Source organism: Octopus bimaculoides, chromosome 3 (genome assembly GCF_046866305.1).
Source record: "Octopus bimaculoides isolate indiv1 chromosome 3, ASM4686630v1, whole genome shotgun sequence".
Lineage (NCBI taxonomy): Eukaryota > Metazoa > Mollusca > Cephalopoda > Octopoda > Octopodidae > Octopus > Octopus bimaculoides.
Genome location: NC_142930.1, coordinates 135,935,861 through 135,962,545, shown reverse-complemented (window position 1 = coordinate 135,962,545; position 26,685 = coordinate 135,935,861). Strand labels below are relative to the sequence as shown.

At 33.4% G+C, this 26,685-nt stretch overlaps 1 protein-coding gene across 1 annotated transcript; it reads left to right on the top strand.

Moving 5' to 3' along the window:
* On the top strand, positions 1–26,685 carry LOC106877300 (FK506-binding protein 2). The gene is made up of 5 exons (XM_089349703.1): positions 1–154; positions 11,298–11,518; positions 22,057–22,202; positions 24,688–24,818; positions 25,991–26,685. The coding sequence occupies exons 2-5, from the start codon at positions 11,304–11,306 to the stop codon at positions 26,138–26,140; spliced, it is 642 nt and encodes a 213-aa protein (XP_089205829.1). The 5' UTR covers positions 1–154; positions 11,298–11,303; the 3' UTR covers positions 26,141–26,685.

The following is a 26,685-nucleotide window of genomic DNA, read 5'->3' as shown; positions in this document are numbered from 1 at the left end:
AGATAGCCAAGAATCAGAATAGAACATAATTGTTAAATGTTACAATGAGCTGCTAACATTGACATCTATTGAAGCATCTAGAATAGATCTGATTAAAACTGGGTGGATTTTCTCTCATTTCTCACTTCACAACTGAAAACGTAGCCGAATAGCAGTAAGTCCCTGTTTCACTTCCTTTATTGTTTTCATGAGTTGTTGCTGTGTTTAGCCTGATGTCATTATACAATTTAAAACTGGGGTCCCCAATGACCAGGCTGTGGACTAGTATCAGATCAGGGTCATTTGGTGTTGGGCTACACCAAAAGAATAAATTTCAAAATTTTATTCCTATTTTGCAGACTATTGCAGCCGTCTACAAGGTATTTTTGCATTATGAATGCAATATATATGTATTAAATATGTAATAATTACATTACATATTATGCATGTTATTGTGTTCTGTCATACATATGATCCCCAAATGCATGGAAAAATTGTCTTACACGAATCCAGTCTGTGATGCAAAAAAGGTTGGGGACCATTGATTTGAAGCATTCTAACCATGGCTAAGTTGACTATTTAGTGTTAAGAGCAATTTGATTTAGATGAGATTTAGCTGTGATTTCTAGAAGGTCTAGCTTTTATGTGCTTAGCTCCTTTATTGACTCATCTTTTCCATATGTTTGTGATGTTCCAGTGCAATTGTATCGAGGGTGCAGTTTCTGATTCTCAAATGCATGGTTTACCACCTGCTGATATGCTTATTTTACTGTATTAGATATAGTCTGTTACAAAATGCATCATTGGCACTAAATATTTCAGGGTTTTTAATAAATTCTTCATAGTCTTTTTGTGATGTGGTTAAGGATGGTAATTTTTTGTTTGTACATCAGCATCAAGCAAAGATGAGGCCCATTACTTTGTGAGACATAAAAGAGAACCTACTTACTTATATATTACTGAGCAAAATCAAATATCAATTGATAACAGTTTCATAGTATTAGTACCTAATTTGAGAGAGAAAAAGAAATAGATTGATAAATTGATAAATAGACAGATAGATAGATAGATAGATAGATAGATAGATAGATAGATAGATAGATAGAGAGAGAGAGAGATAGAATACTCATTATAGTGTAAACATTAATATGCTTACTCAATAATATCTAATCTTAAACCATTGGTTACAAATGTATTGTTTGACCGTATTGGTAAAAGAGTGTTGATTCAAAGTTGCAGAAAAATAACACAAAGAGGTGCCAGGGAATATGATGATTAATAATAATTGTTACTGAAACAAGCACGAAACCTGAAACTTTAGAGGAGAGGCTACTCAAGCACATCGACCCCAGTGCTTTACCATCTAGCTAGATGGTAAATGTTTTTATTTTTCATTCCTTTCGAAATTTTATCCCTTATAGTGGTTTGGAACTTAGCTGTTCTTTCTAGCGTGAGGGAATCTTATGATGGATACCTCTTATGTGTTTAAATGTACACTGTATTTATATGAATAATATATAGTCTATGGACTAAATTTTTAGGCCACTGGTAGTAGAAATTTCTAATATTTCTAATTACCCTTGATATTATTAATTATTGATTATTTTTTTCTGGATAATTTTCGAATTGAAACGCTGGCATTCTTTACTTACTGCCGACAAGGAGCTGCGCTTGCGCGGTAGATTTGAAAAATTAGACTGTATAAGCATGGGGCATATAGTGGATTGCCTCGTGTATATATGTTTAAGCTGGGTGTACCCGCTGAAGAAGACTTCGCCTGGCAAATTATTTTATTTGCTAAAATAAGTCAGAAACAATTGGTCCAGGAGCTAGATAGTAAATGTTATTTTTCATTCCTTTCAAAATTTAATCCCTAATAGTGATTTGGAACTTAGCTGTTCTTTCTAGCATGAGGAAATCCTATGATGGATACCTCTTATGTGTTTAAATGTACAACGTACACTGTATATATATATATATATATATATATATATAAATGATGAAAAATAAAATGTAGATTGAGAAGTTAATATTGTTTATTATTAACACCAAATTAATTATTTCACTTATAGCTGTTTCAATCAATACTCAGTAAATATTAAGTAAATATTAAATTTATATTTATATGACCTGAGCATAATATCTTCAGAGGGAAACAAATATATACCTTTGAATGTTTTATATGTGTTTATGGACTCTTTATGGCAGACTGAATGATATGCTTTATGATTTATATTGTTATAGGTTCGGGCAAGAGGTTTACTGGTTGGTTGGAGATAAGTTTAGAGTTGGTGAATAGAATTAGAACAATAAATGAATAAATTAAATAGAGATGATAGAGGAAATTTAAATATAAATAAGGAGAATTTATAGTTAAGAAAAGAATGGAATGTTTGTTTATAAGATACTAACAGAGATACCTGGTGTTGCCTGTGTCACATGGAATTGAAGAATTAGACTTTTCTTTTATATTTTCTCTAATGAACTAGAATACCTATTATTTGAATTTCATCAAAATTGCAGATGAAGAATTTTAATGAGAATTCTTTCCCTCTTTACATACCATAATGAAAATTCTAATCATGACACATCCCATACTACTCATCTTTATGCCCAGATTCCAAAATGAAAATCTTATGAAATCTATTTAAAGGTCTTTGCTCCTGAAAAATGGTGCTCATGGAGCTTTAAAATGTGGAAGTTAAGGCCCCTATTGGGGTTGTGGGGAGTCTTGAAGTCAACCAGAGAAGTTGAATTGTTGGAAATCTTTTTAACTTGGGTCTTGTATCTATTGTTCAAATTTCTTTGAAATCGGAAATATATGTATGTTCACTGAGTTTGCAAAAGAGCAAAGCTACAGGAAACTAAAAGACGAATGATCACAATAAGCAGTCTGCTACCCTACCCTAGTTGTTACTACTCCCCAATGTAGGATTCCTCACCATACAGGTGACAGGCACATCCGTAAGATGCATTATGCATCTATAACAATTGGAAGGGCTTGACCCAACTCAAATAAATAGTAACAACTGTCTGACGTGAACGCTAAGGGGAAATATATAAACATATATAGTATATATATATATATATATATATATATATATATATATATATATATATATATATATATATATATATATATATATATATATATATATATATATATATATACATACATATATATATATATATATATACACACACATATATATATATCTATCTATACATATACATGTATATATATATATATATATATATATATATATATATATATATATATATATATATACACATGTATACATATATATCTATATATATACATCTCTCTCTATATATATCTATACAATGAATATATACGTACACATATATATACACATATATACATGCATACATATATTTATACATACCTGTACGTATGTATGTATGTATGTATGTATGTATGTATGTATGTATGTATGTATGTATGCCTGTATATATGTGAGATAATAGTTTCACTTTAATAGTTTCAGTATTAATAGTCATCATCATCATCATCGTCTAACGTCCGCTTTCCATGCTAGCATGGGTTGGATAATTTGACTGAGGACTGGTAGAACCAGATGGCTACACCAGGCTACAATCTGATTTGGCAGAGTTTCTACAGCTGGATGCCCTTCCTAACGCCAACCACTCTGAGAGTGTAGTGGGTGCTTTTATGTGCCACCGGCATGAAGGCCAGTCAGGCGATACTGGCAACGGCCACACTCAAAATGGTGTATTTTATGTTCCACTTGCACAGGAGCCAGTCCAGTGGCACTGGCAACGATCTCGTTCGAATGTCTTACACGTGCCACTGGCACAAGTGCTAGGAAAGCGACGCTGGACACAGGTGCCATCACGATTTCGCTTTCGCTTGCCCCAACAGGTCTTTGCAAGCTGAGTTTCATGTCCAATGAAGGAGACGACAATAGTGAAAGTATTAAAGTGAAAGTATCTGATATTACACTAGAGAGATGTTATTTTTCACTTTTGACACCGCTCTGGGCTTGCATTAGGTAAGAAGTTGAAAATTTTTTGGGCCTATGACACTACATGGACTCTAAGAGAGGCTTGTGTAAAATTTGAATGAAATCGGTTGTGTAGTTCTCGAGTTTTAGGGATTCACACAGACAGACAGACAGACAAACAGACGGGGACACACACACATTCTCATCTTTAGATATATAGATAGATAGATAAATAAAGTTATGAAAATTTGTATATATGCAAGTATGCACATATACGTATACACACATACATATACCCACATGCACATACACACATATACTCACAAATATGCATACATCCACATATACACACATATCCATGCATATACGTATATATACATATACATGCATGAATACATTAATATATAAACACATTTATGCATACATATATGTATATATATATATATATATATATATATGTGTGTGTGTGTATGTGTGTGTGTGTGTGTGTGTGTGTGTTTACACTTTTTACTCATCACGCCTAAAAAGTTAATATAATCCATGTTAGTCAATTAATTCTGATCAGTTAATGAAGTGTGTGTGTGTATATATATATATATATATATATATATATATATTTAATAAATTAATATTAATAAATTATAGGGTAGCAAAAAAATTATAGAAATTTAGTTTATCACCAGTGGTCTAGCAAGAATAAAAATCAGTCAATAGACTATATATTATTCTTTTAAAATTCATTTTAAATGTATTTTAAATGTATTTTAAATGAATAATGTATTTTAAATGAATGTATTTTAAATGTACTTTAAATGAAGTATTTTAAATGATATATATATATATAAGGAGTCATACCCAATGACTGGTGTAGCAGCATCATAGTCAACTGCTACAAAGGTAAAGGTGACGCTTTAGATACAAATAATTACAGAGGCATCAAGCTGTTAAATCAGGTTATGAAAGTTACAGAGAGGGTCATAGCCCAACTAATTAGGGAGCGAATCAATTTAGATGAGATGCAGTTTGGGTTCGTGCCAGGTAAAAGCACTACTGATGCCTTATTTCTAGTGAGACAGTTGCAGGAGAAATACCTAGCTAAGGATAAACCTCTGTACCTGGCTTTCGTTGACATGGAGAAAGCCTTTGACAGGGTCCCCCGATCCCTTATCTGGTGGTCAATGAGGAAACTTGGGATAGAAGAATGGTTAGTGAGAGCTGTGCGAGCCATGTACAGAGATGCTGCCAGTAAGGTGAGGGTTGGAAATGAGTACAGCAATGAATTCCGGGTAGAGGTAGGGGTCCACCAAGGTTCCGTCCTCAGCCCCCTCTTATTTATCATAGTCTTCCAGGCAATCACAGAGGAGTTCAAGACAGGTTGCCCCTGGGAGCTCCTCTATGCTGATGACCTTGCCCTAATTGCGGAGTCACTATCAGAACTAGAGGAGAAGTTTCAGGTGTGGAAGCAAGGTCTAGAATTGAAGGGCCTTAGAGTCAACCTAGCTAAAACCAAAATCCTAATAAGTAGGAAGGTAGATAAAACACAAACCCCTTCAGGTAGATGGCCCTGCTCAGTATGTAGAAAAGGAGTAGGTAGTAACTCTATAAGATGTACCCGGTGCAAGCTATGGACACATAAGAGGTGCAGCAACATCAAAGGCAAGTTAACTAGCAAGTTAGTTTTTGTTTGTGGCAGATGTTCAGGTGCAATAAAGACTGTAAACAAACAGGAAACAACTTCTATCTCATTCCAGGGTGAAAAACTAGAGGTAGTTGAGAGCTTCTGCTATCTGGGCGACCAAGTTAGTAGTGGGGGTGGGTGCGCTGAAAGTGTACCTGCTAGAATAAGAATAGCCTGGGCAAAGTTTAGAGAGCTCTTACCTCTGCTGGCGACAAAGGGACTCTCACTCAGAGTAAAAGGCAGACTGTATGACGCATGCGTACGAACAGCCATGCTACATGGCAGTGAAACATGGGCTGTAACTGCTGAGGACATACGTAAGCTCGCAAGGAATGAAGCCAGTATGCTCCGTTGGATGTGTAATGTCAATGTGAATACCCGTCAAAGTGTAAGTATCTTGAGAGAAAAGCTGAACATTAGAAGCATTAGTTGTGGCGTGCAAGAGAGACGTTTGTGCTGGTATGGACATGTGGTGAGAATGGATGAGGATAGCTGCGTGAAAAAGTGCCACACCCTAACAGTTGAGGGAACCCGTGGAAGACCTGGGCTGAGGTGGTGAGGCAAGACCTTCGTACATTGGGCCTCACCGAGGCGATGACTACTGACCGAGACCTTTGGAAATGTGCTGTGCGTGAGAAGACCCGGCAAGCCAAGTAAGATCGTTGCCAGTGCCCCTGGAGTGGTTCTTGTGCGGGTGGCACATGAGATGCACCATTTTGAGCGTGGCCGTTGCCAGTACCGCCTGACTGGCTCCCGTAGGATTTTCGAGCGAGATCGTTGCCAGTGCCCCTGGACTGGCTTGTGCGGGTGGCACATAAAAGACACCATTTCGAGCGTGGCCGTTTTCGTGCGGGTGACACGTAAAAGCACCCACTACACTCTCTGAGTGGTTGGCGTTAGGAAGGGCATCCAGCTGTAGAATCTCTGCCAAATCAGACTGGAGCCTGGTGTTGCCATCCGGTTTCACCAGTCCTCAGTCAAATCGTCCAACCCATGCTAGCATGGAAAGCGGACGTTAAACGATGATGATGATGATATATGAATATATATATAAATATATATATAAGTATATGCATATGTATATGTATATGTATATATATATATATATATATATATATATATATATATATATATATATATATATGTGTGTGTGTGTGTGTGTGTGTGTGTGTGTGTGTGTGTATGTTTGTGTGTGTGTGTGTGTGTGTGTGTGTGTATATATCGTCCAATCCATGCTACCATGGAAAGTGAATGTTAAATGATGATGATGATGATGATATATATATATATATATGTATATATATATATATATATATATATATATATATATATATATATATATATATATATATATATATATATATATATATATATATATAAGTAAACAGTAAAATGTTAAGAGTAAAAGAGTCAAAATGAAGAGTAAGTACAGTTAGACAGCTTTTTAATCACTACAAATGTTTCGATACATACAGATCCACCTATATACAGGATTTAAAGTTAATTTTAAATTTAAATGAAATTATGTGACAATTTACCTGTATATAAGAAGATCTATATGTATCTCCTCAGGTGATACTCAGTTGGTGTCTCTGTAAGTAATAAGTTTGCAGTATTCAGGAATGGGGGAGGTGAGGACTAGCATAGGAATTCGTATGTGCATATAATCGCACCAACACATTATTTCTGTCAGCTCTGCACTTATCACTTGTGCCATAAATGTAATGATAAATGGAAGATCAGTGTCTAAAACAATGGATTGATTGTACTCTTTGTGTGGTGCTTTCTCATACACTGCAGCATGAGGCAGCAGGCAATTGTGTGATGCACTACAGCCACTCATCACCTAAATTTATCATTGGTCTCAAAGACTGAATTCGTACACCCATATGACTCTAACTTGGTTAATAGAGCAAACGTCATTTCACATACATTGGGCTGACCTTCCTGCAATTGTGCCTTTGGAGGCCTAAGAAAGCCATCTCTGTATTTAGATGTATTTCTTGAACCAGAGGAGGGTACTATTATATTTCTTCCACTGTCTCTCCTCTTCTCAGATCTGGCCTATACAGGGTGATTTCTCTGATAAGTAATGCTAGCAAAACATTTACAATTGTATTTACTATTAATTTTATTTGAAATATTGATGTTTCTTTTTGGTTTTCATTTCTGGAAGCATAAATATTTGCTGTGTCTGCTTGTTCAAGTATATTCACTTTTTCCCAATATCTGACAATGCAATGCAAGGAGAGAAATCTCTAAAGATTTGAACAGCTGGATAGAGGAAATAGGCGTAGACCCAGTTTAGTACAGCTCCAGAGAACAATGCTATTAAGGACAGCTAGGATACTTAGAAGGGTTCTTGGCATCTAAGGTACTTGTTGTAACTTGATATTAGGAATTTCTCTTTTCCAACAGTCTAATCTGTTGGGTGTATATGAATAGTAATAATGATAATAATAATAACATTTATTTTGAACCTGTTGAAGGCACATGAGATGCCGAAATATTGTTCAACTTGAAAATAAATAAGTTACTTTCGAGTTGCGCTTTTTTGTCATTAAGTTGGCCTTGGTGATGGATTACGTCAGCTATGTTTACCTTAGTGATGGATTGTGTCAATCGTATACAAAAGTAAAGAACTCTTCTCTCTATCTATTACACTTCTGCTGAGTTACTTCAGTCCTTTATATGAACTAATAATAATAATAATAATAATAATAATAATAATAATAATAATAATAATAACAAATATGGTCGGTGAAGCAACAACCCCAGAAAAGGACCATTAAAACAACGAACTTAGCACCTGAGCAACTCTGGGTCCCTATAACAACTGAAGAGGTCACCCAAACACTGCAAAGACTAAGCAACTGGAAGGCACCTGGACACAAGATCCCCAATTTCTGGTTAAAACACCTGCCAGGAATGGATAAAAAAACTGGCAGAAAACTTTAACAACATACTAGCAGAGCCAGAGACAATGCCTGAATGGCTCACGAAAGGGAAAACCATCTTAATCCCCAAATCCACGGAAACGGAGAAACCACAAAACTATAGACCTATAACCTGTCTCCCTACGATCTACAAAGCCTTTACTGCAATAATATCGCAGAGATTAAGTAAGCACCTGGAAAGTAACAACCTGTTTCCAGAAGAGCAGAAGGGATGCTGCAAGGGCTCATACGGCTGTAAAGATCAATTATTGATCAATAAAGCCATAACTGAAGACAGCCGCAGAAAGAAGAAAGGCCTCAGTATGGCCTGGGTGGACTACCAAAAGGCTTTCGACAGTGTTCCCCACACGTGGATTCTGGAAACACTAGCCATAAACAAAGTGGCACCAATTATTATAAAATACATAAGGCACTCAATGAACAAATGGCAGACAGTGCTACAGCTCCAAACAAAAGAGGGACTTGTGAAAACGAAAGCCATCCCCATTAGAAGAGGAATATTCCAGGGAGACACGCTCTCTCCACTTCTGTTCTGCCTGGCACTCACACCTTTAACTGAATTGCTAAATAGAACTGGATGCGGTTACAAATGCTACGGAAAAACAGTCAGCCACCTTCTATATATGGATGACCTAAAATTATATGCTAAAAACGACAGAGAGCTAGAAACATTACTACAGATGGTACACGGATTTACCAAGGAAATAGATATGAAATTCGGATTAGAAAAATGTGCCAAAGCAACCATGAAAAGAGGAAAATTAGTTAAAAGTAGCAATATAACACTAGATAAAGCCAATGAAATAAGAGAACTAGACGAAAGCCAACCATACAAGTATTTAGGAGTCAATGAACTAGATAGGATACAACATACACAAATGAAAGAAAAATAAAGAAAGAGTACTATAGACGAGTTAGATCAATACTAAAAACAGAGCTCAATGCTAAAAACAAGATAATGGGTATCAACACTTTAGCTGTCCCAGTTATAAGCTACAGCTACAACATCCTTAACTGGACACTAAACGAACTATGTAAAATAGACAGGAAAACAAGAAAAATAATGACAGGATATAGGATGCACCACCCAAAATCTGACATAGAAAGGCTATATATACAACGCACAGAAGGTGGCAGGGGTCTTATACAGCTAGAAAACTATTATAAAATAACCACCATAGGACTGCAAAAATACCTACTCCAGAAGCAAGGGAAACTAATACAAATAGCCATAAAAAACGAGCAAAACAAAAAACTGTTTTCAGTATTTAAGGAAGCTGACAAATACAAACAAGAAATCAATCTACCTAACAAATACGAAGAAGAAGAAGAAGAAGAAGAAGAAGAAGAAGAAGAAGAAGAAGAAGAAGAAGAAGAAGAAGAAGAAGAAGAAGAAGAAGAAGAAGAAGAAGAAACAACAAAAGCTATAAAACAAATGAAATCCAAACTAAAACTAGAACAGCAACGGACCATGATAAAACGATGGCAAGAAAAGCCCCTACATGGTAAATACTGGGCTAAACTAAATGCAAAAGAAATAGACAGAGAAAAATCCCAGCAATGGTTGAGAAGCTCGGGACTCAAAGCAGAGACTGAAGGATTTTTAATTGCTGCACAAGACCAAAGCCTCCCCACCAGAAATTACCAAAAACACATAATGAAAAGAAACATAACAAGTAACTGTAGAATATGTGGAGATGGACAAGAAACAATAAATCATATTATCTCTGGCTGCCCAGTCCTGGCTAAGAAGGAATATATTCACAGACACGACAGAGCTGGGACCTATATACACTGGAAGCTATGCCAACACTGGAATAACAACAGAAAAAAGATGGTATAAACACACGCCAGAAAAGGTCACAGAAAACGAGAAAGCAACCATACTCTGGAATATGCCAATACACACAGATAGAGAAATTAAGGCAAATAGACCAGATATAGTTGTCAAAGATCATGAAGAAAAAAAATGCTTTCTAATTGATGTATCAATACCAGCAGATGACAACGTTTCTCTAAAAGAAATGGAAAAACTTTCAAAATACAAAGACCTGGAAATAGAGATAACTCGAATGGGGAATCTAAAAACAGAAACAATTCCTATCATAGTAGGTGCCTTAGGTATAATAAAAAAATATCCAGACAAATACATAACAAAACACCAGGACTTACAAATATATATAACATACAGAAAATTGCACTACTGGGTACTGCACACATTCTACGCAAAACACTTTCAATACAGTAAACATAAGAGCACCACAGCAAACCACAGCACATGTCCAAGGCGCACAGAGCTGCGCTCGGTAGTGAAGTGAAAGCACGTTATAAAAATAAAACTACTGAACAATAATAATAATAATAACAATAACAATAACAATAAAAATAATAATAATAATAATAATAATAATAATAATAATAATAATAATAACAATAATAATAATAATAATATATAAAACATACAGAAAATTGCACTACTGAGCATTGTACACATCCTACACAAAACACTTTCAATACAGTAACCATAAGAGCATCACAGCAAACCCCAGCACATACCCAAGGCACATAGAGCTGCGCTCGGTAGTGAAGTGAAAGCACGTTATAAAAATAAAACTACTGAACAATAATAATAATAATAATAATAATAATAATAATAAAGCATTTATGTCAGTTCTCTCTTTTTTGATCATTCTGCAGTTAAAAATGAAGAGGTTACTACAAAACATTATTCTACCACTTACTCTCCTGTACATTTTGGTGACACTATGTCATTGTGAAGAAAAGAAAGAACCCCTTGAGGATGTGAAAATTGAAATATTAAAGAAATCTGAAAAATGCGAAAGAAAAGTGAAACGAGGGGACATGTTACATGTGAAGTATAAAGGATATTTGGAGAACGGAAAAACTTTTGATGATTCGTAAGATTCATTTATTTATTCATTCAGTCTTCATTCTTTCTTTCTATTTTCTATCTTTATATCGTCCTTTCTGTCTTTCTGTTTATATTTTCCAGTTTATTTGTGTCTCGTGAGACAATGGATCTGCACCCAAAATAATTCTCTTCATGACAAAATGGAGAAAAATATTTTGTTTATGTGTGTATGTGATTGTGTGTGTATGTTTGTGTGTGTGTCTGTGTGTGTGTGTGTGTGTGTATGAGTGTGTGCATGTGATTGTGTGTGTGTGTGTGTGTGTGTGTGTGTGTGTGTGTAAGACCAATTGTTGTTATATTCTAAAAGTCTTCCCTTTCCACAGCATTCATGTTGTCCAAGGACGGGACAAGGATGAGTATGACATAGCTCTAGTGTTATGGCAAGTGTTATCATCTAAATACAAAATAAAAATAAAAATAAAATGACTGGAATTGGTATTGGAAGGTATGCTGTGTAATACTCTTACAGCTTATTCCAGCCATTTCTTCAAACAGTTACTTAGTATTTTTGACTCTGAAAGAATGAAAAGCGAAGTTGGTTTCTTTGCAGAATTTGAATTCAGAGTGCAGAGACCTGGTAAACATATCACAGGCTATTCTATCCAATATTTTAATGCTTCATGAATTCACCAGCATTTTTATATGTAAAATTATTATGAAAGGTTTGTGGAGAAAAAACCCACAATAAAGTGCCAGATAAAATGCCCTCCTGTACATAGTTACATACCTTTATGACTGACTATAAATTTGGTTGGGGTTAATATTGTCTTTCATCCTTCCAGTGTCTGTAAAATATGGACCATGCCAAAGAACATAATTAAAGGATCTGGTAACTCGTTTATGCCGAACATTCTGTATTTAACTTTCTGGTGAAGTTAGACATTATGGTGTTGTTTAAGAAAGATTTTGCTGCTACTTCTAGCTGGTCAAGAAAGCTTGTAAGGGTTTTGTCAATATTGTCTTATCCTTGTGTGTGTGTGTGTGTGTGTGTGTGTGTGTGTGCTTATTTCCGTGGTGAAACTATTGTGACTTCTTGTATTCTGGCAATGGACACTTCTGTTTGGTGAAAATTACATAAGTTTACATACATTTTTATTATCAAGTTCTAGTGAAAATGAATGTGATTTTTGTCCTCAGAATGCAAAACTTCCTCAAAAAATTTGAAAATATTTGGGGGTCATTTCAGAAAATTTTAATTGTTGGAAAGAATTTATCAAGGTCAGAATGATATCTTTTACTAGTATATGCACGTCAAATTACCCATACATACAATGCTATCATCGGTAGGCTCACAGAGTACTGTACAAAATGAATGAATTCATACGCTCTGATTATTTAAATTAACATTAGAACATTTCATGACCGATTGAAAACTTGCAATGTAGGTGTGCATTTTCTGCGTGTGCATGCATGAATGTATATTGTACACACAAAAGCACACACACACACATGTATATATTTATATATATATATACATAATATACACATATAGTGACATATGCACATATCTCAATACACATGTGTGTGTACATATACATACGTATATCTATCTATCTATCTATCTATCTATCTATCTATCTATCTAAGAGAGTCACTTACTGTTATAGTTTCTTCAATGAGAATATTGACCAAGGTTACCGTGGTCTTTTCCGTAGGCTTTTCCTTCCACGGCTAAACCTAAACTGTCCTCCCCTCTTTTTACACGAGAACATTACTGTGTGATACACGATCCCTATTGATCGGCCTTTCCTTTTCTTTTTTTTTTTTTTCGATCCCTTTTGATCGAACTCCCCCTTTTTCCCTTCCTACGATCCCTTTTGATCGACACCACCAATTTTTTTTTTTTTTTTTTTTTTTTCCTTCCTTCCCCCTCCCAAAAAGAAAAGCTCTACATTGTATTTGTCCCATCTTCGTTGAGCCCTGTGTGGCTAATAAAAGAAATGTATCTATCTATCTATCTATCTATTTATCAATCTATCTATCTATTTATCAATCAATCTATCTATCTATCTATCTATCTATCTATCTATCTATCTATCTATCTATCTATCAATCTATCTATCTATCTATCTATCTAACTAGCTATATATCTGTCTAGTTATCTAGATATATGTGTGTGTATATATATCTGTTTGTGAATCTTTGTCTCTGTGTTTGTTCCCCACGTGGTTTTGCTTGTTTACTGGGGCTAAGCCATTCCTTATGCTGCTTCATATTGATGTACAGGCACCATTTTCCGTTGCCAGTAGTGATTCGGTAAAGAAATCGTTGCTTGTGTCCATGAGTTGAGTGGTGACAAGCAAGCGAACCAGCGGAGATTGTGGCTCGTTGATTTTTGTTGTTGTCACTTAAAGCATGCAGAACCCATGCTCCATACATCTGAACCTTTCCCATCGAGTGAAGATGTTTCTCTATAGCAGTGTGGAAGCATTCCCTTTTTTCTGCCAATTCCCTTGTCGTTTGATGAGAATTTTCATGCAAAAGTTGGTTTAATCGCTCTTCATCGAACTCAACTGGACAACCAGAACGAGGTGTGTCTTTGAGGTTAAAATTTCTATTTTTGAAATTGGCATACCAATCATGAGCAGTTCTTTCAGCTATGGCACCCTCTCCATACACAGCACAAATGTCGTGAGCAGCTTTTGCGGCCTTAGAACCTTGATTAAAAGCAAAAAGAAGGAGGTGTCGAAAATGCTCATTTTTATTAACTTGACATTCCATTTTAATAATCTGAAAATAAACAAAAATTAACTAAAATTAACAAAAAAAAAAAAAAAAAATAAAGATTCCAAAATGATTCAAAATAGAATTCTCAACAAAACTAGATCCCAAAATGTTAAAACGCAATTAATTCAAAAATTTTAAAAAACGACAGGAACTTAGTTGCTAACCCAATATATATATATATATATATATATATATATATATATATATATATATATATATATATATATATATATATATATATATATATATATATATATATATATATATATATATATATATATATATATATATATCTATATATATATATATATATATATATATGTATATTATATGTATATATGTATATATGTATATATATATATATATATATATATATATATATATATATATATATATATATATATATATATATATATATATATATATATATATATATATATATGTATATATATATATATATATGTATATATATATATATATATATATATATATATATATATATATATATATATATATATATATATATATATATATATATATATATATATATATATATATATATATATATATATATATATATATATATATATATATATATATACATATATATATATATATACATATATATATATATATATATATATATATATATATATATATATATATATATATATATATATATATATATATATATATATATATATATATATATATATATATATATATATATATATATATATACATATATACATATAATATTAGGGACAAAATCCAAAATTACAGGTAAAAACTCAATTCAAATCAATTTATAAAAAATTAAAATTGAATTGAACTTTATAGATTATAATATATAAAAATATATAGTTTTAGGGAAAAGAAACAAGTTTCAAGAACTCATCGATGAAAATCCACTATCACATATAGAAACATTAATAATTAAAAGCACAATAAATGAGTATAATATAAAACAAAGTAAATATCATAAGATAAAGATAGTAAAAAGACTACACGTGTTTCATAACTAATTTTCAAACAGAAAGGAAATTTAAATCGATTAAAATCAATTAAAATTATCGAAAATAAATTCTATTAAAAAATACAGCTAATCGCCAGGTCGTAAATAGAACAATAATTATAATAAATAAATATATATATCAACCAACAATAAGTACCAAATGAATTTATATAAAATACTTATTTCATAAAGATAGAAAAATTATTAAAAATATCAAAATATCAAAATAATAAACATTCCATAATCATCCCTACATCCATTATAATATATGCTAACATGTATATTATATACAAAAACCAGCTTACATAAATTATTATCGTTTTAAATACAATTTAAATGAAGTTTAAGGTTAAAATAATAAAGATAAAATTAGTACATATTTAACCGGTATGGTAGTTAAAGCTATACTATTTAAAACAAAAACGTTTATTAAATTATCATTAAAAATCAATAGAATAATAGAAAAATACACGAATACTTATTTCTACAAACGTAGAATAAGTCCTGGGGTAAATTTGTTCGAATAAAGGCTGCAGTCAAATGACCGAAACAAATAAAAGAATATATATATATATATATATATATATATATATATATATATATATATATATATATATATATATATAGATAGATAGATAGATAGATAGACAGATAGACAGATAGATAGATAGACAGATAGATAGATAGATAGATAGATAGATAGATAGATAGATAGAAAGATAGATATGTGTGATATAAATCCATGAGTGTAGGTGGATTTTTAGTACTGACGTGTAAGAACAGGAGTAGCTCTGAGCGTTGTTAGTAGATTGGTACTTGTTTTACTTGTTCTGCTGACCAAAGCTCATAGCAATGAAAACAACATTTATTTTTCACTGTCTTTTTTAACTGATTTTATCTCTGAGAAAACTATTCCCATATTCAAAGTTGAGCTCAACCCATGCTAGCATAGACAATGAACATAAAATGACGATGTTGATGATATTGATGATGATGATGATGATGATGATGTACCTTTGTATCAATGTCAGAAAAGTAACCATTTATATTTACACACACACACACACACACACACACACACACACACACACACACACACACACATGTTGCCTCACTGTTCAATCAATGACACTAACAGGTTTTGACTTTCACACGCAAATTTTACAAAAGCAAATCGTAAAGTCATTCAATGGAAAGTGTTGGAAACCAGAGTGGACGTTATGTTAGGTTTTCAGACACTGCTGAAAATATCCCAATAGTTTCTCCTTTTGAAATAGTTGCTTATGGGCATAAGAAAGAATTATCTCAGAATAGATTTATTAAAACTAGGGTCTGAAAGTGACCAAGTCGGAGTACACAACTGCAAAGAAACCAATATAAATTTACATATATGTTCACAGATTAGTAGTTTGGTAGTTTGATAAAGTGAAGGTGCTCTTTAGTGAAATACACCTGACTACTAAATACACACACACACACTACTAGTTGTGGTAATGGTTGATATAATTAACTGTGGTAATAGTCTAGCTTTTATGATTTTGAAACCATATATTCTCTTTACACTGAAACCTTGGAAGTAAATTAGATATGAGCTTTACTTTGTCACTTCTGTTATTAAATTCATTAATCTCAGATATACTTTATCTGCAGTCTGAATGTGACACATACTGAAAAATGACTCGCACGCACGCACACACACATACACACACATTTTAAGTATCTTTCTCTTGTCTTCAATTAAATTTTCCTGCCTCATAACCTAACAATCTTGTTAACAATGCATTCACCACCAGCATGGTTTCCAATTAGCTCTTCCCAGTTTTCATATTTATATGCACAACCATTTTTTCTAACAGTCTGAAGAAGTCACATTAGTGAGACTAATATGTCAATGCAAATATATTTGTAATATAAAATATCTTTTACAGTTCATGTATTCTTTATCAAATAATGTTTCAGCTCAAATTAACATAACTCTATCCAGAACAGGTTCCTTTAAATGCACAAAGTTCTTACTTTGCCCTCAAGAATGATTAACTGAAATTCATTAATGATTCATTAATTATATTGATAAATCTGTCAACAACAGATTTGTGTACCCTAATGAAAAGATATTTTGGATTCTGACAGTCCAAAACTAAGATATAACTTTATCTTTGTGAAATATTACAAATACCGTTAACATGTGATTTGATAAAATCCACGAGAATAGTAATTTTTCTTCCAACTTTACTTCGATGTTAATTCCAATTTTATTTCAAACACTTCTGAAACCACCCTCATTATTACATTAAACTAAATCTTTAATCTAGACAATGTATCCAAAACTGAAATCAATTTGCTTGAGACAAAATCTTTTCTTACTTAAAAAATGATGCTACATAGATAAAGAAAACTAATTCCAATTCCTTCAACATTAGAATGAGCTCCGAAGATTCTGCTGGAGTTAGTGATGTGATTGATTATGTCCTAAAGCTAATGTTTGATTAATAGTTTGGTGGTTTATTTAGAGATAATGGAATACTCTTATTTTGTAATCATAAGGCCTTGTCAACTGCTAAATTTATAGAAAGAATCTGTAACATTTTAAAAGTCCAGGCTCCTCTTACACTGTTCAAGCACACATTAAAACTGTCAACTTTCTTTGTCACTCTGAACTTTAAAATTCTGTATATAAGCCATTTACGAAACCCATGGAAAAACTACAATATATACAGACATCCGCAAACCCATAGTAACTTTGCTAACTTGGTGAAAAATGTTTTCTTTAAACTATCTACCATCTGTCAAATAAATTTTAACTATAATCTCAAAACATGCAACAAGATACTGTCAATAAGCAGATACCTCGAAAAAGGTAAATTACATCCAGAATATGAAGATAACCCATGGTTTATTTCACCACTTAACCTACACTGTTTCACTCTTCTCGCTAAATCATCTTTAAGCTTATACAGAACATTTTCCACCCACTTGCAGATATCACATACTACCAACAAATGCTAAACACCTAGCAAATGTAAAGGCATATTAGCTACTACTAACTACTACAAATTTTCTATCTAATTTAACAAATTTCACTCTTTTAATTTTAATATCTGTGTCTGAACTAGAAACAACTTCTGTCCCTTTGAACTAAACCAGACAGCAAAATAACTAACATGCTGAATCACAGTTGACACTGACTATGAATATCACCTACAAAGGTCTCATAGTAAAATGTTTTGATAAAATTTTATTAGCACTTCTATACATTTTGCAATCTTCATAGGAAAAGATATACTTACTGAGCTATAGTGGTTCCCTAAAGACAGGAATGTGTCATAAAATTAACTGAAACCTACTGTCATTAAACACTATTCTAGTCATAAAAGCTCTGTGAAAATCATATCTCAGAATCTTTTGAGAAACTCCTATATTGACTAGTTTTTCTTGATCTTGTAATTAAGACTGTTCTACATACATACATACATACATACATACATGCATACATCCCTGAAACATGAAAGGTGCCTCATCACCAAAACAAACTCAGATGAGGAATGCTGCATCCACAGAAATTCATTCCAGCATATTAACTGCAAACTCATTTTGTCTTGGTTTATCATCCACTTTGAGTGCCTGTAAAAGTTGCACTTTGTAAACATACAATACGTGTACACACATACACACATAAATACATACATGCTCACTTACATGTATATCTATGTATTTGCATATGCATGTGTATAAGTGCTATTATGCGTGTGTGTATGTGTGTGTGTGTGTGTATGTGTGTACACAAACACACATATACAAGGTGTCCATACAGGCTCTTTACAATTTCAAAAATTTATTACAAATGCAAATAAAAAGATAAATCTGTGAAAGTTATTACAAAATGAGGAGTAGATATTGAAGTGTTTTTGCTTCATTTAATACATCTCTATATAGGCACCATTCGTTGCACAAAGCACCTCAAGACAGTAATCAGTTTCTTGCCATGTTCACTGTGGCACAGTTTTATCAATGGTGGTAATGACATCAGTGATCCTTTGCTTCAGGTCATTGATGTCCCATATTCTTGTTTGATACACGATGTCTTTAACATAAACCCCATAGAAAAAAGTCCAGGGGAGTGACATCTGGAGAACGAGGTGCCCAGGGGACTGGGCCATCCCTTTGACTCCACTGGTCTGGAAATGTTTAATTTAGGGATCCACAAACATGCAGTCCCCAATGTGATGGTGCACTATCCTGCTGGAAAATGATGGTTGGTTGAAGGTTGTCCAGTTGTGGTGCCACATATTCAGTTAAAAGGTCAAGGAAAACATTTGCAAAAATCGATCTCTGTGTGAAGAAAAATGGACCAATGATTCAATTGCACATCATCCCACACCAGATATACACCTTTGGACTATCTTGATGAAGTTCTCTAGTCACATGGGGATGTTCTGATCCCCAAATCCTCACATTATACATTAAGTGTGTTTAGTTTCCCTGAAACATGAAAGGTGCCTCATCACTAAAACAAACTCAGGTGAGGAATGCTGCATATCGACAGAAATTCATTCCAGCATGTTAACTGCAAACTCATTTAGTCTTGGTTTATCATTCACTTTGAGTGCCTGTAAGAATTGCACTTTGTAAGCATACAATCACAAGTTCTTATGTAGGACTTTGTGTGCACTGTTGAATGTGGTAGCTCTAACTGTCTGGCAGCAGTATGTATGGCTTTTGTAGGAGAACTATCAATGTTTTCCTCAGATAATTTTGGTCGACCACTTCTCCTTTCATCCAACACTGTTCCTGTTTCCATAAATTTCTTGTGCTATGGACAAATAGATGGACATGAAGGTGGATGTCTTCCTTGCTTAATCCTGTAGTTTCACTAGGTCTGTGTGTCCAATTTTGTTTCAATAAATCACAATACACATTAGGCCTTTCCTTGAGGAGTAGCCATTTTTTCAGGATTTCATGTTACTGAACCTTATCCATCAACAGGGTACCTGAAAAGCACAAATGCAATGTAGTTAAAAACTTTGATAACCACTGAGTCTCTAAAATAAATCTGATAAACATATCCTACCAATTGTCTTTTGAAATTGTAAAGAGCCTTTATGGATATATGTGTGAGACACACATAAGAAGGAAGGAAACAAAGGACCACTGATGAGGTCACAGAAGTGTGACGAAAGAACTCTGGCCGAAATAAGATTAAGATTAATGTAATATAAAGCTGAAGCAAATTAACACCAAATATACAGTGCATGTGTTTTTATTGGCTAAACTGGCAATATGACCATCCCCAAGTACAACAATATATATATATATATATATATATATATATATATATATATACTCTCATTTATATATATATAGACATGTATATGTATATAAATACATAAGCAATCATGGCTATGTGATAAGAAGCTTGCTTTCCAACCATATGATTCCAGGTTCAGTCCCTTTCGTCACGTGTCAGTGACGAGAGGGTCAAGGAGGAGAAGTGAGAGAGAGGGAACGGTGAAAGGAAGAGAAGAATAGGGGAGGGTTGGGAGAGAAAAACAGAAAGGATGAAGAACAAGAGAGAAAGAGAGATAGACAGTGAAGTGATAGTAATAGTAGTAGAGTGCGCAGTAGAAATTATTAAGATAAAACTTACTTGGAGACAGAGCGTGGCGTTCGATCATATGATAACATAAATAATATATAACTATATGCATATATCCATACATATATGTCCATACCTACATCTATATGTATACATACATGTATATATGAGTACAGGACATCACAAAATATATACAATTAGTTTAGGCAGCAGTAAGCAATTTGTACCAAAATGGGAAACTATAAACACCATTAAATATGACTGAGGGTGTTACAAATGCCTACATTGATAGAAATAAGAGGTAAATGCTCAAATGATGCAGCAAAGCAGATAATTGTATACATTACAGGCTGACATGGACTGTAATCATCCGAAAAGCAGTGGTCAAGATATTCCCAGACTGATTGATCAGTTTTGGCTTTCTTGCCATAGCATCTTCAATGGGACTGGCCCAACTTGGCTGTTCCTGGATGATGGTCAACACAAGCATGTCTGCACCACAGAAATCTATGGATGATTCATTTGTTCATGTATATATATGTATATATATATATATATAATCAAATGAATGATAACAGATGATGGATAATTGTCAGGTCATTACAGCTGTTTCTTACACATTTTTAAATAGAAGAATAAGAACATTACTTCATTGCAAAAACAGAAGTCTGTTGAGGCTTCCTCGGCAGTCTTCAACCATGTCCCTGATGTATTCTTGGGATATTCTTTTGTTTTTGAAATGATGTTCCATCTGATGATTACATTTTTTTTGCAATGAAGTTATTATTCATTTGATTATAGTACATCTTAGTGATTTATGACACGTTGGACACCCTGGAGTAGAACAGCAGCCTACAATCAACATAATGTGTGCTTTGGACCAGTTCCTAGGCACTAAATACTCATAGGGTTGGTTTTCTTTGTGTACACAATCTGAATATCCTATTTGATATTTATCAATCATAGATAGTGACCACAGGTTTATTCAGCCCTACCTGTTGCATATCTTTTCAAGTATCTGATTCTATTATTATTATTATTATTATTATTATTATTATTATTATTATTATTCTAATATATAGTTCATCCTAATTCTAATTTTTATTGGACACAGGGATATCTCCCTTCAATTATGCAACTAATTGTATCAAATCAACAAAAAGCATCACTATTCTTTCATGTATTTCAGATCAAACCATAAACACCCATTCCAGTTTCAAATAGATGGTGGAACAATGATTAAAGGATGGCAGCTTGGTTTAAAAGGTGCTTGTGTTGGTGAAACACGAAAGCTAACTATCCCTCCAAAATATGCTTTTGGTGAATATGGGAACCGTAAGTATTTTCTTCTTTCATCAATTAATCTAATTTAAAAAAAGCGAAAATGTGATTTAGGTGTAACATCGAATTTCTTCTAGTATTTCCTTTATTGGACACTAAACTCTGCTTGTGAAGACCTGTTGGGGCAAGTGAAATCGAAATCGAAATTGAACCAAATTCGATGACTGGCACCTGTGCCAGTGGAGCGCTAACAGCACCATCTGAGTGTAACCATTGCCAGAGCAGCTGTCTGGCTTCCGTGACGTACTAGAGAGATCAGTAGACTCATGCAGTGTATAAACAGAGCTTTCGGAAATTGAAGCTCCTCCAACTTGGTCTGGATCTGCTCTACCAAACCCTTCCTCACTTCTGCCATTTTTTTCACTCCATCAACTGTAACTCACTGAAGCTGATTCCATGGAAGGTTATAGTGTTGCAGAATTTTCTGCTCCTCTATGAAACTATCTTCTCCATTTGTTGTTCCATGTATACTGCAAGCAGATGCCATTTCTACTATAATCTCAAAGTTGCAATTAACACCACAAATGAACACAAGAAGTTGTGACGTACTAGAGAGAATACCACAAGATTTTTTTAACTGTCTCATGTATCTGTAACTGTATATTTTCTCCAAGTTCTTCTGTTCTCCACACAACTGAACTTGCCGAAAGCTGATACAGCCAAACATGTCAGCTGTTTTCAGGACATAAGTTATTTACTGCTTCCATCTTTTATAAAGTTTTCATTAGTAAATAGGTTTCCTCACTCTGCCAACTTATTCACTATTTTGTAACTTACACGAGTGATAAATTCATTTTCAACAAACTTTTTCAGAAAGAAATTCCTTTGGGATTCCAAACTACATTTCATAGATTCAAATTTCTTGGACTGCAACTTTCTAGAATATTTAGAATGTGTTGAGAGATGTTTTGCTTCATAGTGACAATGAATATTGTATTCTTTCATAACAGCAACACTTTCATTGCATATCTGGCAACTAGCTTTCTGGTCGTTTGTTTCCACAAAGAAGTAATTTTCTCTCCATTCTTTATTGAAAATATGACATTCATCATCAACCTTTCTCTTAGTAACCATAACAATGGGTGAAGAAAAAAACAAAAGCAGTCTTAGGCCTCAGAATCAGATATTCTCGTTTTAATCACTAATAATTGACTAACCTGAAGCACACATGATGTACTGTAGTAATTATTATGGTGCATGAAATACATAGCACGTGACATGACTGACTCAGCATACATATAACATGTGTAATCTAAGAAGTGTAAGAAACATTATAAAAGCATGTTTATTTATTTCAGCATACAATGGCTGGCCAGACAAATTGACATAGCGGGCCGAATCTGGCCTGCGCGCCATAGTTTGGTGACCTATGGTTTAGATCATGAGTGATTTAAATCCTTCATATTCTATTGCAGGAGTGGCTGTGTGGCAGTAGCTTACTTACTAACCACATGGTTCTGGGGATCAGTCCCACTGCATGGTACCTTGGGCAAATGTCTTCTACTATAGCCTCAGGCTGACCAAACCTTATGAGTGGATTTGATAGACAGTAAATGAAAGAAGCCTGTTGTATATATATATATATGTGTGTGTGTGTGTGTGTGTGTGTGTGTGTGTGTGTGTGTGTGTGTGTGTGTGTGTGTGTTTGTGTGTGACTGTATTCGTTCCCCCCCCCCACACACACACACCATCGCTTGACAGCTGATGCTGATGTGTTTACATCCCTGTAACTTAGCAGTTCGGCATAAGAACCCAATAAAATAAGTACTAGGCTTACAAAGAATAATTCAAGAGGTTGATTTCTTCAAATTAAAGGCAGTGCTCCAGCATGGCCACAGTCAAATGACTGAAACAAGTAAGAGAATAAAAGAAAATAAACCTGTCCACGTAAATATCTGAGAAGTGGTACACACAGCTTGGATTAATATTAGAAAATATGGATTTATAAACTGCTGTACAAAATTAGCTTCTGCTGTGATTACATTAGTATTTTTAAAATCTTCCTTTTAATTGTTTCTTTCCTATTATTTATTTTCAAAAAAAGCATTTGTAACATGCTCTTCAGTGAAAGAGACTAAGTTGAGAAGCACTGCTTTACAAGAATTCTTTTGTCATTAAAGAATTGAAATCATATACTTTGGATCCTTTTAATCTTTTTTTCAACCACCAGAAGTTTTTCAAATTTTCTACACTGATTTGGCTTTGCATGCTGATGACACAAACCACATTAATTTTCTCTAGAAATTAGTAATAAAAAAGTTACAAATCTTTAAACTTATGCAATTTCAGTTGATTAGAAGCATCCATTGCTGACATACTGGAAGTCACAAAATACTTGAGTGTAGAAAACCTGAAAAAATTCTGTCAGATGGAAAAAAATTTAAGATATTTATGAAATTGTTTGAAATCTATTTTATTGAGAATTAAAGGTGCACAGAAACAAAATAATATATATTTCTTATGTGTCTGTCTTTTGCAGCTGTTGGAATCCCTGGAAATTCAATTTTAATATTTGATATTGAAATTGTTTCTATTGAAGATGGTCCAGAAATACCTGATACTTTTTCATTAATTGATACTGATAAGGACAAACGACTGTCAAGGAATGAGGTAAATCTAATTACATGATATGTATGTATGTATGTATGTATGTATGTGTGTGTGTATGTATGTATGTATGTGTCTGCATGCATATATACATAAACATAGATACATTGACACTGATGTGTATGTGTAGTTAAGATGTTGCTTCACAACCACGTGGTTTTGGATCAATTTTGCTGCTTTCCACTACAGCCATAGCTGACCTGTGCCCTATGGGTGAATTTGGTGAATGGAAACTTTGCAAAGTTTGTTATATGTGGGTGTGTATGTATGCGTGTATGTATGTCTCTTCTATTTTTTAATTATTATAAATCTTCCACTGAGGAGGGAGCCAGTTTTTAACAAAGATACAAGACTTCATCTTTGGGATGTAGTTAACACAGAGAAATTCTCATTTGGAACTTGAGAAAAGTCTTGCATATTTTTACTGTTCACAGATTGCACTTGTAATATACGAATTAACTGGTTGATTTCTTTTTCTGAAAATCCCAATTTATCCAGATTATCCTTTAAGCATTTACTAACAAAACCAAGTGTTCTGATTATTATTGGTATGAATATGAATTCATAGTCTAGATATAGAAGCTGGAGGTTTCGAAGCAGTTGCATGTATGCCATTATTCAGTTTATTTCAAGATTTCTTGCCAATAGAGAAAAAACCGGTTTCTAACCTAGATCCAAGGCTCCTTCATTGGAATGTCAACATCAACAAATGGGTATTTTTGTTTGTATGTGTGTATGTATGTATGTATGTATGTATGTATGTATGGATGGATGGATGGATGGATGGATTATGTATATATGTATGTGCAGTTTATATGTTTTATGTATGTATTCTCATGCATATAGTTGCACAGCTAGATATGCTCATATATATTTAAAAGATAAACTTCTGGAAAGTTTTACAGATTTTTACAGTTCCAGTGATAGATTGGATCTGTAGTCTTTGATTTAGCTTTTTCATTTCTGGTTTTGAGAACCCTAATTTCTCAAGATTGGTATTTAGACAGTGTATTACATATTGCAGGTCCCCAATAATTACAGGTATAAACCTGAACTTGTAATCTGGATTGAGTAAATACAGATTTCTAAATAGATGATACAATACTTACAAACTTGTTAAAAAAGAAATGGTTGAATCTGTTTTAACTCCCTCATGTATCTTGTTTATTTGACAGGTTGAAAGCTTCTTTAAGGATCAAGTCAAAGGAAATGGACCTACAACTCCCTCTGAATCAGTGAAACTAATGTTTATATATGAAGACATTGATAAGGATGGTTACATATCACACTTTGAATTCAACGGACCAAAACATGTTGAACTTTAATCCTTTCATTTATGGCTCAATTTCATTATTTCATAATGGATAGATTCATTTAATGGAGAAAAATTATGTATAACTCAAGTAAGAGGAAATATTTCCCATACAAACACATGAAAATTTTACATTTATTATTAAGTAACAAAGCTACATAGAATTAAGGATGCAACTATATGTTCCTGAAACACACACACACACACACACACCATATATATACCTATATGCATGTACATGTGTATATATATGTGTGTGTGTGTCAGGGACGTGCCTGCATTGGATAAAATAGATTGATAGCAACATTTTCCTTTCATGGCAAAATATGCACGTAATTCAATAAAATCATGAAGGTTACTCTGATTACTATGTATAAGAAGTAAAATATTTCATTTTTTTTTATAGATTAGTTAGGCATAATTCATCTCTGCTTTTCAATCTCAGTATTTAAACCACACATAATACTGCTGTAGTACACGTGCCACGTACATTCCTACAACAACGTTTTCTTTATGTGCTATAAAAGCAGAATTAAATCTGCCTACAACTCAGTTGTG